Here is a 17,247-nt window from a genome sequence, read left to right on the forward strand (position 1 = left end):
GGTGAGACAGGAGGATCGCAGGTCAGTGACCAACTCACTAAGTCAGCAATTTAGGGAGACCCTGTTTCAAAACAAAGCCAAGCCGGGCGTGATGGCGCATGCTTGTAATCCCAGCATTCGGGAGGCTGAGACTGGAGGACTGCGGTTCTTGGACAGGACAGGCCTCAGCTACTTACTTAGTGAGGCCCTCTGCAGGTCAGTGAGATTCTGTTTTCAAATAAAGAATAAGCCAGGTGTGGTGGCGCATGCTTGTAATCCCCGCGCTTGTGAGGCAGAGACAGGAGGATTGTGCAGGTTTGAAGCCAGCCGTGCTGGTAAAAAAAAAAAATCTATATATCTATCTATCTATACATATCTATACATATCTATATATATATATATATATATATATAGTATGGGAGTGTAGCCCAGAAGGGCTTCCAGGAACCCAGTACCACCAAAAAAAAAAAAAAAAAAAAAAAAAAAAAAAAAAATATATATATATATATATATATATATATATATATATATATATCGGGTGTAGCTTGGAGGTAGAATGCCTCTGGGTTCCATCCCCAGTAACACACACACACACACACACACACATACACACACTAAATAAAAAAGACCTGAGGGGGGTGTAGCTTCGAGGTAGAGTGCCCTAGTATGTCTGTCTCTGTCTGTCTGTCTGTCTGTCTGTCTGTCTGTCTGTCTCTCTCACACACACCCACACACACACACACACACAGGTCTCCAGGCCTTCCCTGCTTCCGGGTCACACACACACCTCCCTGCCTTAGTGGGGAGAGCTCTTGGGGGTCGGGGCCATGGCATGTCCATCTGTCGCAGCCAGAGGCTGGGCTTAGCGTGAGCGCTGGAACACTGAATGGATACATGCCCTCTGCTCTAATCCCCCATCACAAACGTGCTCTCCAATTCCATTTTAGGGATAAAGTCTCAGAGCCCCGGGTGACTGGCCGTCCCTGCCCAGGGGAGCCAGGAGCATCTCTGATCCCTCCTGACCCGCATAGAGATTTCCCATCCCGGTCACAGCTCTGAGACACAGGGGCCAGGGAGAGGCCCTGAGAGGCGGGAAGGGTTGGCAGAGGCTATTTGGAGCCCAGGCGGCCTGCGCCTGGCGCCTGCACCTGCCCCTCCATGCAGTTCCCCATGGGCCCCGCCTGCATCTTCCTGAGGAAGGGCATCGCTGAGAAGCAGCGGGTGAGGAGCACGGCGGGGCAGGGTGGCATGGCGGGGCAGGGTGGCGGGCGGGACCTGGTGAAAGGGAGGCCCCCCGGGGGTGCGCAGGCGCCACAAGGACCAGCGACATAAACGGGCGAGGATAGAGTCACAGGTTATCCGAGAAGTTATTTCAAGGGAACAGAAGTTGTGGAGTAACTTTGGAGAACCAGGGGGCGCGTCGGGAGAACCGAGAGTCGGATTCCTGACCACCTGTCTCCCCCACCGCATTCCCTTCTAGGAAAGACCGCTGGGGCAAGATGAGATCGAAGGTAAAGTCTGCTCCCCGGACGCTCTCCCGGGGGCACCCACCCACTCCACCTGTTCTCTACCCCTTGTGTTTTCGTGCAAACTCCTAAATGGGAGGTCTCGCATTGCTTTGTCTTCCTACTGAACTGCAGTTTTTATGGAACACTTTCTCATGGCAGTTTGTTTTGTTTTTTGGTACTGGGGATTGCACTCAGTGGCATTCTACCTCTGAGCTACACCCTCAGCTCTATTTTATTTTTTAATTTTTTTTATTATTATTTTTTATTTTTTGCAGGTCTGGGGATGGAACCCAGGGCCATTCGACCTCTGAGCTACACCCCCTGCCCTATTTTTTATTCTTTATTTTGAGACAGGGTCTCACTGAGTTGCAGAGGGCCTCACTAAGTAGCCGATGCTGTCCGCGAACCGCGATCCTCAGGTCTCAGCCTCCCGAATGCTGGGATTACAAGCGTGCGCCTCCACGCCCGGCTCCTCAGCTCTATTTTATTTTTTTATTTTGAAAGAGGGACTCGCTAGGCTGCTGAAAGTCTCACTAAGTTGCTAAGTTTCCCCACAAACTCGCGATCCTCCTTTCTCAGCCCCCCAAGTACTGGGATTACCGGTGTATGCTACCCTGCCTGGCTAATGCGTGCTCTTTAAAATGTGTTCTCCTGCTGAGAGTGGTGGTTTGTAATCCCAGCATTTGGGAGGCTGAGACCGGAGGATCGCGGTTCGCAGACATCCTCAGCTACTTAGTGAGGCCCTTTGCAACTCAGTGAGTCCTTGTTTCAAAATAAAAAATACAGCTGAGGGGTGTAGCTCATAGGTAGAATGCTCCTGGGTTCCATTCCCAGTACCTCAAAAAAAAAAAAAAGAAAAAAAATGTATTCTCCTTTGAAGAGTCTGGTTAGCACCTCATTGATAGTTTCAAGCGGGGGGGGGCACTCTTTCTTACTGGCTGTTTCAAGTTCCTCCCAAATTCTTCTCTCTCAACTTTCAGAGCTCCGGGAAGCATTCCTTGAGTTTGACAAGGACCGAGACGGGTTCATCTCTTACAAGGACTTGGGGAATCTCATGAGGACCATGGGTTACATGCCCACGGAGATGGAACTGACTGAATTGGGCCAGCAAGTCCGCATGAACCGTGAGACCGGGGGCCAGGAGGGTTGCTAGGAAGGATGGAGTCCAGAGCATATTTGGAGACAGAGAAGTGGGGAGGAGAAACTTAGAAGTCTGAAAGTGTAGACTGTACACAGAGAGGCAGCATCTGAGGAGGTTAGAAGGACGTCAGCTGGAGTGCTGGGTCCAAGCCCGGTTCTGTTATTCACTACTGGTGGACATTTTGAAAAGTGACATTATCCTCTACTCTCGGGCCTCAGTCTCCTCATCTGTTGAGTGAAGACACTATCACTACCTCAGGGAGCTCCAGACAGGAAGGGGTAAAGATGCTCAGGCAGGCAAAGACGTAGCCTCCAGTAAATTCTCTATCATCTATCCCTCCATTCATCCATTCAGCATCATCATCATTATTACTATTATTATTATTATTATTATTATTATTAATCTATCATCTGTGTATCATGGCACTGGAGATCGACCCCAGGGGAATTCTACCTTCAAACTACACCCCCAGCCCTATTTTAGTTTTATTTTGAAACAGGGTCTTTGCTAGGTTGATGAGAGTCTCATACTTGCTGAGGCTGGCCTCCAACCTCCTGTGATCCTCCTGTTTCAGCCTCCAAAGTACTAAAATTTATAAGCATGTACCACCATGTCTGGCTGATGACCCCCAGCCCTTTTACTCTTTTATTTATTTTTTATTTTTATTTTTGCGGGTCTGGGGATGGAACCCAGAGGCATATGACCTCTGAGCTACACCCCCTGCCCAATATTTTATTCTTTATTTCGAAACAGGGTCTCACCGAGTTGCAGAAGGCCTCACTAAGTAGCTGAGGCTGTCCGCGAACCGCGATCCTCCGGCCTCAGCCTCTCGAATGCTGGGATTACAAGCGTGCGCCACCACGCCCGGCTTAATCTTTTATTTTGAAACAGGGTCTCGCTAAGTTGCTGAGAGTCTCACTACCTTGCTGAGGCTGTGAGCCTCCTATTTCGGTCTCCCCAATACCGTGATTACAGGTGTGCACCACCGTGCCCCGCAGTCTTTAATTAAGTCTTACTCATTTACTATAATCACCACTAAGACTTATTAGTGGAATATAAGATTGGAGATGTCTTACTTATTTTTTCATTTATTTTTATTTTTATTTTTGGTGGCACTAGGGGTGGAACACGGAGGCTTTCTACCTCCAGGCTACATTCCCAGACCTATTTTATACTTTATTTGGAAACAGTGTCTCACTAAGTTGCTGAGAGCCTCACTAAGTAGCTGAGGCTGGCTTCGAACCCGCGCGGTCCTCCTGTCTCCGCCTCCCAAGCGTGGGGATTACAAGTGTGAGCCACCGCGCCCGGCCTTGGAGCTGTTTTAGATATTGGAAGTAAACTTAGATTTGCATCTAATGTTGGTGAAAAATGTTGCGTAAAAGGTAGGTTTCTGTCTTATTTTGCTCTTTTGGTGCTGAGGATTGAACCCAAGGGCATTCTACCTCCAAGCTACACTCTCAGCCCTTTTGACTTTTGTTGTTTTGAAACAGAGTTTTGTGATGTTTCTGAGAGTCATGACAAAGTGGCTGGGGCTGGCCTTGAACCTGTAAACCTGCTGTCTCAGCCTCCCAAGTCCTGGCTTTACAGCCGGTGCCACCGTACCCTGCAGAATAGATTTTGGGATGGAGACCAAAGCTGATTTTGAAATCGAAGCTGGAAGGAATCCGTTACTGGTTTTGCTGTCATGCACGTAACTGAGTTAACAAGGTTGAATTCAAAGTGATACCTGTAAGCTCAGACTCTGAATCCACAGATTCCACCAACTGCAGAGGGAAATATTTGGAAAAAAATTTGTGCTGAACAGGTGCAGGCTTTTTTTTTTCTTTTCTTGTCATCATTCCCTAAACAATACAATGTAAGGACGATTTGCAGAGTGTTCCTATTGTGTCGGGCATTATAAATCATTTAATCCCAGTATTTGGGAGGAGGAACCCAGGTTCAAGGCCAGCTTCAACAATTTAGTGAGGCTCTCAGTAACTTATCAAGACCCTGTTTCAAAATAAAACCTAGAAAGGGCTGAGAGTTTAGCTCAGAGATACTGGATCTAATCCTCAGGACAAAAACAAAGTCATCTAGAGATGATTTAAAGTACATGGGAGGTCAGGCTTGGTGGCGCACACATGTAATCACAGCATTCAGGAGGCTGAGACCGGAGGATCGCGGTTCGTGGACAGCCTCAGCTACTTGGCGAGGCCCTCTGCAACTCAGTGAGACCCTGTTTCAAAATAAAGAATAAGCCGGGCGTGGTGGCGCACGCTTGTAATCCCCGCGCTTGGGAGGCGGAGACAGGAGGATCGCGCAGGTTCGAAGTCAGCCGCGCTGGCTTAAGAGACCCTGTTTCGAAATAAAAAGTATAAAATAGGTCTGGGAGTGTAGCCTGGAGAAGGGCTTCCAGGAACCCCAGTACCACCAAAAATAAATAAATAAATAAAATAAAGAAAGAATAAAAAATAGGGCAGGGGGTGTAGCTCGGAGGTAGAATGCCCCTGGGTTTCATCCCCAGTAACAACACACACACACACACACACACACACACACACACACACACACACACAGTATATGGTAGGGTGAGCATAGATTATATGCAAATATGGTGCACTTGTATAAAAGACCTTGAGCGTCGCAGATTGTGACATCCACGGGGTTCCTGGTACCAATCCACAGTGGAAACCAAGAGATGGCTGTATTCATAGCTGGAAGAGATACAGGTGTATGTTTAATTCGTACTCCTTCTTCTACAGGTCTATAGTTGAGGGAAAATAGATCTTAATCAAGCAAGAGCTTTGCTGAACTGGGCATCACGGTTCACGACTGTGATCTCGGCACTTGGGAGGCTGCGACAGGAGGACCACAGGTTCGAGGCCAGTCTCAGCAAGTAGTGAGACTCTTGGAAACTTAGTGAGACCTTGTTTCAAAATTAAATCTAAAATAGGACGGGGCCTGTAGCTCAGAGGTAGGATGCCCCTGGGTTCAATCCTCAGCACCATAAAAACAAAAACAGATTCAAGGGTGTGAGTTGGCCGAGGAAAGGGGGAAGGGCAAAGGAAGCTCTTAAAATAGAGATGGCGCTGGTCGGTGCCTGGAACTGCTACGGAGAGGCCAGGCAGGGGACGGACACGGGCTCGCGGGACCCACTAATCCCGCCTCTCACCTCCTCAGTGGGCGGCCGTGTGGACTTTGACGACTTCGTGGAGCTGATGACGCCCAAATTGCTTGCTGAGACGGCTGGGATGATCGGCGTCCAGGAGATGCGCGACGCCTTCAAAGAGGTGCTGGGGGTTCCACGGGGCGGGGGTGGTTCGGGAGACCCCAGGGTCTATTTTTAGTTGTTACCGTGGGCAGAACCCACCGAAGCCTTTGTTTTGTTTTATTTTGTTTAGTCATGGTGGGATGAATAGAGAAGGAACAAGCCAGGCGTCGTGGCGCGGCGCGCTTGTAATCCCAGTGTTCCGGAGGCCGAGGCCTGGAGGATCGCGGTTCGCGGACAGCCTCAGCTACTTAGTGAGGCCCTCTGCAACTCAGTGAGAGCCGGTTTCAAAATAAAGAATAAAAAAATAGTGCAGGGGGTGTAGCTCAGAGGTCGAATGGCCCTGGGTTCCATCCCCAGACCCGCAAAAAAAAAAAAAAAAAAAAAGGAAGTAACAGAACATATTCTGGACACTTCCAACGGACCAGGGTCTCTATATATTTTATCTAATTTAATCCTCATGAATAACATTAAGAATAAACATCTGGAGCCGGGCGTGGTGGCACACGCTTGTAATCCCAACATTTGGGAGGCGGAAACAGGAGAAATTGCAGAAATTGCAGCTCGGAAATTGTAGCTACTCAGTGAGGCCCTGTTTCAAAAGAAAGAATAAAAAAAAAAAAATGGGGCTGGGGGTATAGGTCAGAGGTAGAATGCCCCGGGTCCATCCCCAGTACTGCAAAAAAAAAAAAAAAAAAAAAAAAAAAAAAGAATAAGCATAAGCAGTGGGTATGCTGGCACATGCCTGTAATCTCAGTACTTGGGAGTCTGAGACATGAGGATCACAGTTTGAGGCCAGCCTCAGCAATGTAGCAAAGCTCCCAGCAACCTACTGAGATGCTGTTTCAAAACAAAAAATGAAAAGGGGCTGCGAGTGCAGCTCGGCTGTGGGTTCAATCCCCGATATTAAATAAAAAGATCACTCAGTGGGACTGTTTGCAACCCAGAAGCTCTGTCTGGAGCAGTGGCCGCCTGTCGACTGAGCCCTCGGGATGTGGCTGGTGTGACTGAGGACTGGACTTTTAATTCTCTTTAGTCTCAACGTATTTCAGCTAGGTTGTTTATTTAATTCCCATTTATATCCAATTGGCTGTGAGCCCAAGTATTGAAATGCGATTCATTTAAACTAAATCTCTATGCTAAGTATGTTAACTAAGCATGCTAAGTACGTACTGAATACTTAGTATCCTCAGAGTATGCTAAGAATGTTAACTAAGCATGCTAAGCACACGCTAAGTACTTAGTCCTTAGTCTACTAAGTATGTTAACTAAGCATGCTAAATGCATGCTAAGTACTTAGTCCTTAGTCTACTAAGTATGTTAACTAAGCATGCTAAATACATGCTAAGTACTTAGTCCTTAGTCTACTAAGAATGTTAACTAAGCATGCTAAGTGCATGCTAAGTACTTAGTCCTTAGTCTACTAAGTATGTTAACTAAGCATGCTAAGCACATGCTAAATACTTAGTCCTTAGTCTACTAAGAATGTTAACTAAGCATGTTAAGTACATGCTAAGTACTTAGTCCTTAGTCTACTAAGAATGTTAACTAAGCATGCTAAGCGCATGCTAAGTACTTAGTCCTTAGTCTACTAAGTATGTTAACTAAGCATGCTAAGCACATGCTAAGTACTTAGTCCTTAGTCTACTAAGTATGTTAACTAAGCATGCTAAGCACATGATAAATACTTAGTCCTTAGTCTACTAAGAATGTTAACTAAGCATGCTAAGCACATGCTAAGTACTTAGTCCTTAGTCTACTAAGTATGTTAACTAAGCATGCTAAGCACATGATAAATACTTAGTCCTTAGTCTACTAAGTATGTTAACTAAGCATGCTAAGCACATGCTAAGTACTTAGTCCTTAGTCTACTAAGAATGTTAATTAAGCATGCTAAGCACATGCTAAATACTTAGTCCTTAGTCTACTAAGAATGTTAATTAAGCATGCTAAGCACACGCTAAGTACTTAGTCCTTAGTCTACTAAGAATGTTAACTAAGCATGCTAAGCACATGCTAAGTACTTAGTCCTTAGTCTACTAAGTATGTTAACTAAGCATGCTAAACACACACTAAGTACTTAGTCCTTAGTCTACTAAGTATGTTAACTAAGCATGCTAAGCACATGCTAAGTACTTAGTCCTTAGTCTACTAAGAATGTTAACTAAGCATGCTAAGCACATGCTAAGTACTTACTCTGCCAAGAATGTTAACCAAACATGCTAAGTACACAACCAGTACTTAGTATGCTAGATATGTTAACCAATCAAGCTAAGCATATACTAAGTACTTAGTATGCTAATTTATATGAAATCCAGTGTGCATTCTTTATGTAAAAGGTATGCAAATGTAGTGCAGTTCATGAATAATTTCGGGTTTTTTTTTTTTAGGTACTGGGGATGGAACCCAGGGGCATTTTACCTCTGAGCTACACCTCCAGCTTTATTTTTTATTTTGAAACAGGGTCTCACTGAATTGCAAAGGGCCTCCCTCACTAAGTAGCTGAGGCTGTCCTTGAGCTGCAGTCTTCCTGCCTCAGCCTCTCAAATGCAGGGATTGCAAGCGTGCGCCATCACGCCCGCAGGATCATTTATCTTAGGGTAAAATCCTGCGGACTCACCCATGTTGTCACATATAGCTGGACTTCTTTCTCTTTTAAGGCTGAATAATATTCTCTTGTGTGCTTGTACTGCACAGATGGAGAAATACTGCAGGAGTCTCTGAAATAAACTCACAGAAGCACTACATCAGAGAGAGGGGCATAGTACAGTGCACTGATGTTCTGGAGCATAGAACAGCTTTTATAAAGGTTCATTATCTCCCATTCTGCTTTCTTACTGCTCCTGATGTAGGTGTGGTCTCGCCCAATATCCAGTGTGAACCTTTTGGTATGATTATGAGGATTCACTATCTTTCATCCCGCTTGACAAAAAAACCTTTCTATATCTGCTAGAAGTTATTTATTATGTGAACTTGCCTTTAAAATATGAAGGCCCTGGGCTACGACTCTCTCGTGTAATTCATAATTGCCTGAGCGCCTGCACAGCACCCAGGCCCTGACTACTTTTTACATTTAGAGATTAAAGCAATTTTCTAATACTGGTACCTTCCCCACCAAGTACGTCATTTTCTCTCATATGTGGAAGCTAGAGAGAAAATGGGAAACGAGAAGGACTTCAGAGAGATGAGGAGAGAGACAAGTGGAGCGTGGAAAGGGTGGATGGGAGGGTCCATGAAGGAGAGCGTCCAGGTGATGCTCTGTCCTTATGCGGAGGCTTCATGACTGATCTCACGGCCAGGCGTGGGGAGCAGGCGGGACTCAGCACAGCAGGTGACCGGCGCACCTAGAAATGTCTGCGGCACCTTGGCATTCTCTACCATGTCTCCTTACAGTGCACCAATAAAAGTTTAAAAACAATTTGAGGTGTTCCTACCACAAAGCAAGCAAGCAAACAAAAAGACACACGCTAAGGGTGGGTGGCAGAGGGAACTCTGAGAGGTGATGGAGGTTCCCCGAGCTCCTTGAGGGTCTGGATTCATGAGTGTATACATGTGTCCAAATGCATCAACATGCGTGCATTAAATATGTGCGGCATTTTCTTTCTTTCTTTCTTTTTTTTTTTTTGCTGGTACTGGGGATGGAATTCAGGGGCATTCTATCTCTGAGCTACACCCCGACCTCTATTTTTATTTTTATTTTTTGGTGGTACTGGGGGTGGAACCCAGAGGCTTTCTACCTCTGGGCTATACTCCCAGACCTATTTTATATTTTATTTGGAAACAGGGTCTCACTAAGTTGCTGAGAGCCTCACTAAGTAGCTGAGGCTGGCATCGAACCTGTGCGATCCTCCTGTCTCAGCCTCCCAAGCGCGGGGATTACAAGCGTGCGCCACCACGCCCGGCTTCCGAGCTCTATTTTTAGCCTTTATTTTGAAGACAGGGTCTCACTAAGTTGGTGAGAGCCTCACTAAGTTACAGAGGCCGGCCTTGAATCTATGATCCTCCTGTCTCAGCCTTCTAAGTACTAAGATTACAAGCATGTGCCGCCATGCTTGGCCTATTATTTAATCAATCAATTGATTTATTTTTTGTGGTGCTGGAGGTGGAACCCATGGGTGTTCTACCTTTGAGCTATACCCCAGCCCTATTTTTTATTCTTTATTTTGAAAGAAGATCTCATGAAATTGCAGAATGCCTCACTAAGTAGCTGAGGCTGTCCAGGATCACCCGGTGCACTTTTATTTTTGAATCTGAGTCTTGCTAAGTTTCTGAGGCTGGCTTGGAACCTTTATCCTCCTGTCTCAGCCTCCCAAGTCTTGGATTACAGGAGTGCACCTCTACACTCATGGCTCTAGGCAGCTTTTTTATATATATCAATTATGTTATGGGTGTAACAGTGCTGTGGGCTCTTTTCCTCAATCCAACTAAAATTTTTGAATAGGGAAGTTAAAACTACTAGGCAGCTTGGTTGTAGCATCAACAAGTCTTTATTACAAAGTCAGTAGGAAATAGAGAGGAGAAGAGAAGCAGCGTGCCTGGCAGACATGCTGGAGAGCCCAAAGGTGGTACTCTGTTCCCCTCCCCTCAGCCTTGGCCCTCAAGTAAAGTTTTCTCCCTGGTGTGCTCTTATCAGTGTTCCCAGGACAACTCATTTTAGGCAGGTGGTATTGACTCTTTCAGTGTTAATATATCTTTTTCTATCTCTCCCGTATCCGTTGCCCATTAATTGGTGGTGCTTTGAAGTAACATATTTGGCTTACATCCTGCGTATTGGGGTCAGGTCATGGAGGAAAATGGGGAAACAGAGGCCTTAACCACAGCTGATACAGCGGTTTATAATCTCTCAGAGCAGAGCATGAAGCTCTTGCTATTTCTACAGATTTTTTTTTTTTTTTTTTTTTTTTTTTTTTTTTTTTGTGTGTGTGTGTGTGTGGTCCTGGGGATGGAACCCAGGGCATTCTACCTCCAAGGTAAACCCCCAGCCCTAATTTTTGATTCTTTATTTTGCAACACGGTGTCACTGAGTTGCAGAGGGCCTCACTAAGTAGCCGAGGCTGGCTTTGAACCCGTGATCCTCCTGTCTCAGCCTCCCAAGTACTGGGATTACAAGCGTGTGTGCCACCATGCCTGGCCTCCACAGCTTTTAAGATGTGCCAGGCAGAGCTTCTTGTGATCTTAGGGCTTTTAATTGTAGATAGATATTTTGAAGGCTAAAAGCTGTAATTACAGCCTTACTATGGGTTGGAAACAGGGCAAGGATAAAGGGGGAGGGGGAGTTTGAAGTACAGCCGGCAAAGCTGTTGCTTTTCCCTCCCCCCTTTTGTGCCTGCCTGCCTGAGTGCGTGTGCAGCGCTGAGCCTCTGACTGCCCTTTACATTTTTATTGGAAATCAATACTGGGACAATTTCCCAATACCGGCATAATTTATACTTCAATAAAATTATTTAAGCTGGAGATAAAAGAGAGGAAAGGGACCTAATGAAATTTAGGAGTGGGACCAGAAGAGTAGTGGAGGGGTACTGGGGTGGAAAGAGGAGAGTCAAAAGTGGGGAGGGTTTTGGGGAAGGAAGTGAATCAAATAATGTCAAGTTCATTTAGGAATGTATCACTAGGAGCCTGCTGTCATGCACAATTGCAATGCACCAATACACATTTAGAAGCAAAGCTGTTTTTTTTTTTTTTTTTTTTTTTTGTCGTACTGGGCATGGAACCCAGAGGTATTCTACCTTCAAGCTACACCCCCAGCCCTATTTGCTGTTCTTTGTTTTAAAACAGGGTCTCACAGAGTTGTAAGGGGCCTCACTAAGTAGCTGAGGCTGGGTGCGAACCCAGATCCTCCTGTCTCAGCCTCCTAAAGGCTGGGGTTACAAGTGTGCGCCACCACGCCTGCCTAGCAAAGATGTTTTAAAATAATAAAGCTATAGCCCAGCATGGTGGTGCACCCCTGTAATCCCAGTACTGGGGAAGCTGAGACAGGAGACTTACAGGTTCGAGGCCAGCCTCAGCAAATTAGGAAGTCCCTGTTTCAAAATAAAAAATGTAAAGGGCTGAAGGTGTAGTTTGGAGGTAGAGTGCCTCCAATTCCCTGTACCACCACAACAATAATAAAGCTATGTTCAGCTATTAGGAGAAACCTGGTCTTCGAGGAGTTGAGGTCCTGGGGGATGAGGGGCCTGAAGCTCTTAGCTTGGCCCTTGTGGTCAATGAACACGACTGTCACCCTCACTGTCGTCTATGATGTGACTAACCCAGGCCCTCGGCTTCTGTGCAGTTTGACGCGAATGGAGATGGGGAAATCACCCTGGGTGAGCTCCAGCAGGCCATGCAGAGGCTTCTGGGAGAGAAGCTCACGCCCCGGGAGATCGCCGAGGTCGTCCAGGAGGCTGACATCAATGGGGATGGCACCGTCGACTTTGAAGGTGACGTTGGGGGGGCGCCCGCTGCGGGAACCTGCTCCCAAGCCCCTGTGTGACTCCCCGAGTCAGCCCTCCTTCCCACTCTTCCATGTGTGAGCTTGGAGGTGGGTGGTGGGTTTCCAAACCCTTCATTCCACCCTGTCTGACCATGTCATTCAAAGAGTCCAGTGGAAGCCGGGCGTGGAGGCTGAGACAGGAGGATCGCACAGGTCCACAGCCAGCCTCAGCTACTTTGTGAGGCTCTCAGCAACTTAGCGAGACCCTGTTTCCAAATAAAATATAAAAAAAAGGTCTGGGAGTATAGCCCGGAGGTAGAAAGCCTCTGGGTTCCACCCCTAGTACCACACCAAAAAAAAAAAAAAAAAAAGAGTCCAGTGGACCAACCACAGACAGGGGAGGGGAGGGACAGGGTCACTGCCGCCCATGGCCGGCCAGCAATTTCATCTGACTCTGAGTCACAGCGGGCTCAGGTGCAGCCAGTGTTCCTTTGGCGTTTTCCACCTACTGTCCACAGGATCCCAGGCATGTTGGTGGCCTTCACTGGCCCATTCCCCCACGGTGTCCCTCCAAGACGGTTGAAAAGATGAAATACTGACCGTTACTATTTATGGAATTTTAATCTCCCATTTGAGCACAGCATCATTTAACCATCTTAAAAATTAAAAACCATCGCCGGGCGTGGTGGCGCACACTTGTAATCCCCGGACTCAGGAGGCTGAGACAGGAGGATTGTGCAGGTTCGAAGCCAGCCGCGCGGGCTTTAAGAGACCCTGTTTCCAAATAAAAAAATATAAAATAGGTCTGGGAGTGTAGCCCTAAGGTAGAAGGGCTTCCAGGAACTCCAGTACCACCAAAATAAATAAATAAATAAATAAATATTTATATTAAAAAAAAATTAAAAACCATATAAGGGAAAACATGATCCTGTGATTTCCCCTTTTTTGTACTGGGGATTTAACTCAGGGTAATTCTACCTCTGAGCTACACCTGCAGCCTCATTTTATTTTTATTTTGAAACAGTCTCGCTAAGTTTCTGAGGATCTTGCTAAGCTGCAGAGGCTGGCCTTGAACCTGCAATCTTCCCGTCTCAGCCTCCCAGGTAGGGGGATGACAGGTGTGTGCCATCACACCTGGCTTCTGATTTCCATTTTATAGATGAAGAGATGGAAGTGTTAGCGGGATTAAGCTATTACCCAAAGATCAATATCATTACCTGGCACATAAACAGGAATTAAAAATGGATGCTGAGCCGGGCGTGGTGGCGCAGGCTTGTAATCCCAGCATTCGGGAGTCTGAGACCTGGAGGATTACGGTTCGTGGACAGCCTCAGCTACTCAGTGAGGCCCCCTGCAACTCAGTGAGACCCAGTTTCAAAATAAAGAATAAAAAATAGGGCAGGGGGTGTAGCTCAGAGGTCAAATGCCCCTGGGTTCCATCCCCAGACCTGCAAAAAAAAAAAAAAAAAATCGATGCTGGCTTTTATTTTTATTATTTTTTTTTTAGTGGTACTGGGGTTCCTGGAAGCCCTTCTACCTCCGGCTACACTCCCATGGGCTACACTCCAGACCTATTTTTATACTTTTTTTTAAAATGTGGAAACAGGGTCTCTTAAGCCAGCGCGGCTGGCTTCGAACCTGCGCGATCCTCCTGTCTCTGCCTCCCAAGCGCCGGGATTACAAGCGTGCGCCACCACGCCCAGCATTGCTTTTTTTTTTTTTTTTTTTTTTTTTTTTAAGAGCCACCTCCCTGGGCTTGTTCTTGCAGAGTTTGTGAAGATGATGTCTCGCTGATGATGTCCTGACAGCGCCAGATGCTCTCCGCCTGGCCGATGTGGGTTGAATGCCGGCCGAGGATGAATCCCCTTGACCCCCTTGCAGGATGGAGGCTGAGGGCAGGGACTGAATGGCGTTGCAGCTGTTGAGACTGCAGTTAGATAGGAAGCAGTAGCTTTGCTCCAGGGGGCTGGAGGTCATCTGTAGAACTAGGTTCAGAAGGAAGAGTCCATGTGCACAGTTCTGAGTGGTCCTGGGGTCCGATTGCCTTTCCTCAGTCCCAGAAGTTAATGACATCTTTTTCTTGTACGTAGTCTTAAATTCCCTGTGACCTGTCAGTCTCTTTCCCAGCTTCCCCTTGGGCTAAAATAATCTTTTCTCCTGTTAGATGGTTAAAAAAAAAAAGTCCCACCTACATTCTACCCTTCCCTCCCTCCCTGCCTGCTCTGACTTTGGAGATCCTCGGGGTTTGGTCTTTGGGTAAGAGAGAGGCGCCCAGTCGCAGGCTGGAAACAGCAGTTTCACTGAGGCTGGGCTTGGAAAGGGGTCATGAAGGAGGTTCAAGGTGAGTGTTTTCCAATTTCCTGGAAGCACCGTTTATTTTTACCTCCCCCCACCGTCCCCCATCTCCCACATCGACTCTTGGTGTAAGATACTCAGGGGAACGGAATTAAATCACAAATCTGGATTATTAAGGTTTAGGGCAAGCTGATCCCTGGAGAATTAATTCCCCATGAAAATATCATGATTCAGAGAGAGAGCGAGAGAGAGAGAGAGGAGGGGGGATCCCCCAGTCCCTAGCTCAGACAGGTGACTGCAGCGCCATCCCTAAAGCCCCTGCCCTGGGCCGCTCGGTGAGGACAGTCTCGTGTTGGAGGGCAGCGGGCTCAGTCCCTCCCATGATGACCATCTGTGAAACGGAGGGAGAAAGGGGTCCCTCCTCACCCCACCGAGGTCAGCACGCAGCAGCAAGCCAAAGGTCCTCAAGAGACAGATTTTGTGTCAAGCTTTCCTCCAGGACTCCCTTGCTCTGAACCATCAACTAGATGTTCAGAATGGCTGTCTGCTCCAGTGGCCTCCATTTACACAATTAAAATAAAGACAAAGTGGAACTAGAGTGAATCTTTTCCTTCCTTCCTTCCTTCCTATCCAACCCAGGTGAACCCAGGAGCATTCTACCTCTTAGCTAAACCCCAGTCCTACTTTTTATTGTTTATTTTTGAAACAGAGTCTCACCAAGTTGTGGAGGACCTCAGCAGCTGAGACTGGCTGAGAACCACAGTCGTCCTGTTTCAGACTCCCAATTACTGGGATTACAGGTGTGCTCCACCATGCCCGGCTGAATAGTATATATCTTAAACTCTTACCTCTGATCCGTTGTACCACACCTCGCTATTCTGGGACTATTTTATTTTTATTTATTTATTTTTGTGGTACTGGGGTGGAACCCAGGGACTTTTCTACGTCCAGGTTATACTCCCAGACCTATTTTATATTTTATTTGGAAGCAGGGTCTCACTAAGTTGCTGAGAGCCTCACTAAGTAGCTGAGGCTGGTTTTGAACCTGCATGATCCTCCTGTCTCAGCCTTCCAAGCGCGGGGATTACAAGCGTGAGCCACCACGCTCGGCTCCTATTTTATTTTATTTTATTTTATTTTATTTTATTTATTTATTTTTTGCTGGTCTGGGGATGAAACCCAGGGGCATTTGACCTCCGAGCTACACCCCCTGCCCTATTTTTTATTCTTTATTTTGAAACTGGGTCTCACTGAGTTGCGAAGGGCCTCACTAAGTAGCTGAGGCTGTCTGCGAACCGTGATACTCTGGTCTCAGCCTCCCGAATGCTGGGATTACAAGCGTGCACCACCACGCCTGGCCCCTATTTTAAAATGCCATCATTTCTCATTCCTTTTCCTTCTTTCCTTCCTCTTTTTTCTTTCTCTCTCTCCCTCCCTCCCTTCCTCCTTCCTTTCTTTCTTTTCTTTCTTTCCCTCCCTCCTTCTCCCCTCTCTCCTTCCCTCCCTATTTTCAAGAGTAATATGTTCAGAACTTGCAAGGCACCTCCGTTCAAGCAAAATGAACAGCAATGAATAAAGAAACCCCAGAGCCCAGGCAGGAGCTTATGTTCCAAGGGGAGGAAACAGCTGTGGAACACAATGAGCAGACGCGGTAACACATTAGATGGTGAGACTGAGCTACAGAGAAAAACCATGCAGAGAAGAGAGGATCGTGGTTCGCGGACAGCCTCGGCTACTTAGCGAGGCCCTCTGCAACTCAGTGAGACCCGGTTTCAAAATAAAGAATAAAAAATAGGGCAGGGCGTGTAGCTTGGAGGTAGAATGCCCCTGGGTTTCATCCTCAGTACCGCAAAAAACAAAACAAAACACATATAAAGTAGGGGTGGGGTGTAGCTCAGAGGTAGAATGTCGCTGGGTTCAGTCTCCAATACCCCCCCCCACACACACACACAAAAGGCTGGGGATGTAGCTCAGAGGTAAATGCCCCTGGGTTCAATCCTTAGTAGCATAATAATAATAATAATAATAATAATAATTAATATTAATAACTAAACTAAAAATTAAAACATAAGAGGACTAGGGGTGTAGCTTGGAGGTAGAACACCCCTGGATCAGTCCCCAGTTTACCCCCCTCCCCCCCAAAAAAAAACCCACTGTGGGGAGCAAGACTAGACTGAGGAGCTGAGTTTCATTTTTTATTTCTTCAGAGAATACAGTTGTATTAGCAAACAATTATCCTTCTTTATTTCTTGAGATAAATTTAAATGGCCCCGGTGGCCAGCGGCCCCCGTAGGGGACAGCACGCTCATGCTGGAAGCCTGGGGTTCCTCTGAGTCCTGGAAGGAGCGGGTGACAAGGTCTTTGCTTTTTGGGGTTGCACTCCAGTGTGAGGGAGAACAGTGAGGGCCCACAAATGACCACAATTGATCAACTGTAGTTAAAATTGATTACAATTGGCACTTTGAGGAGGACAGCATGGGCGGGCTTGACCCAGAGCCTGTGGGTGGGGAGTGGCCTAATGAGAATGGCCAGCAGGGGCAGGTCTGAGGAGCGGAGCTTTGGGCTGGTTTTGCAGGCTCCCCCTGGTCTGAAGGTGGAGGCAAGCAGGCAGAAGGCTCATCAGTGGTTGTCCTCGGGATCGATCCATGAAGGGAAATGGCCGAGC

At 46.9% G+C, this 17,247-nt stretch overlaps 1 protein-coding gene across 2 annotated transcripts; it reads left to right on the forward strand.

Moving 5' to 3' along the window:
• Positions 1 to 1,137: 1,137 nt before the first annotated feature.
• On the forward strand, positions 1,138 to 14,081 carry CABP5 (calcium binding protein 5; the record flags this gene model as incomplete). Of its 2 annotated transcripts, none has more annotated exons than XM_080704592.1 (6): positions 1,138 to 1,200; positions 1,460 to 1,490; positions 2,468 to 2,611; positions 5,788 to 5,897; positions 12,147 to 12,294; positions 14,056 to 14,081. In XM_080704592.1, the coding sequence occupies 6 exons, from the start codon at positions 1,138 to 1,140 to the stop codon at positions 14,079 to 14,081; spliced, it is 522 nt and encodes a 173-aa protein (XP_080560718.1). The 2 variants fall into 2 exon arrangements, with proteins under 2 accessions (XP_080560718.1, XP_080560719.1); XM_080704593.1 differs by having other exon boundaries at positions 1,463 to 1,490.
• Between the last annotated feature and the right edge of the window lie 3,166 nt (positions 14,082 to 17,247).

The sequence above is a fragment of the Muscardinus avellanarius genome (genome assembly GCF_963383645.1).
Source record: "Muscardinus avellanarius genome assembly, chromosome: 10".
NCBI lineage: Eukaryota > Metazoa > Chordata > Mammalia > Rodentia > Gliridae > Muscardinus > Muscardinus avellanarius.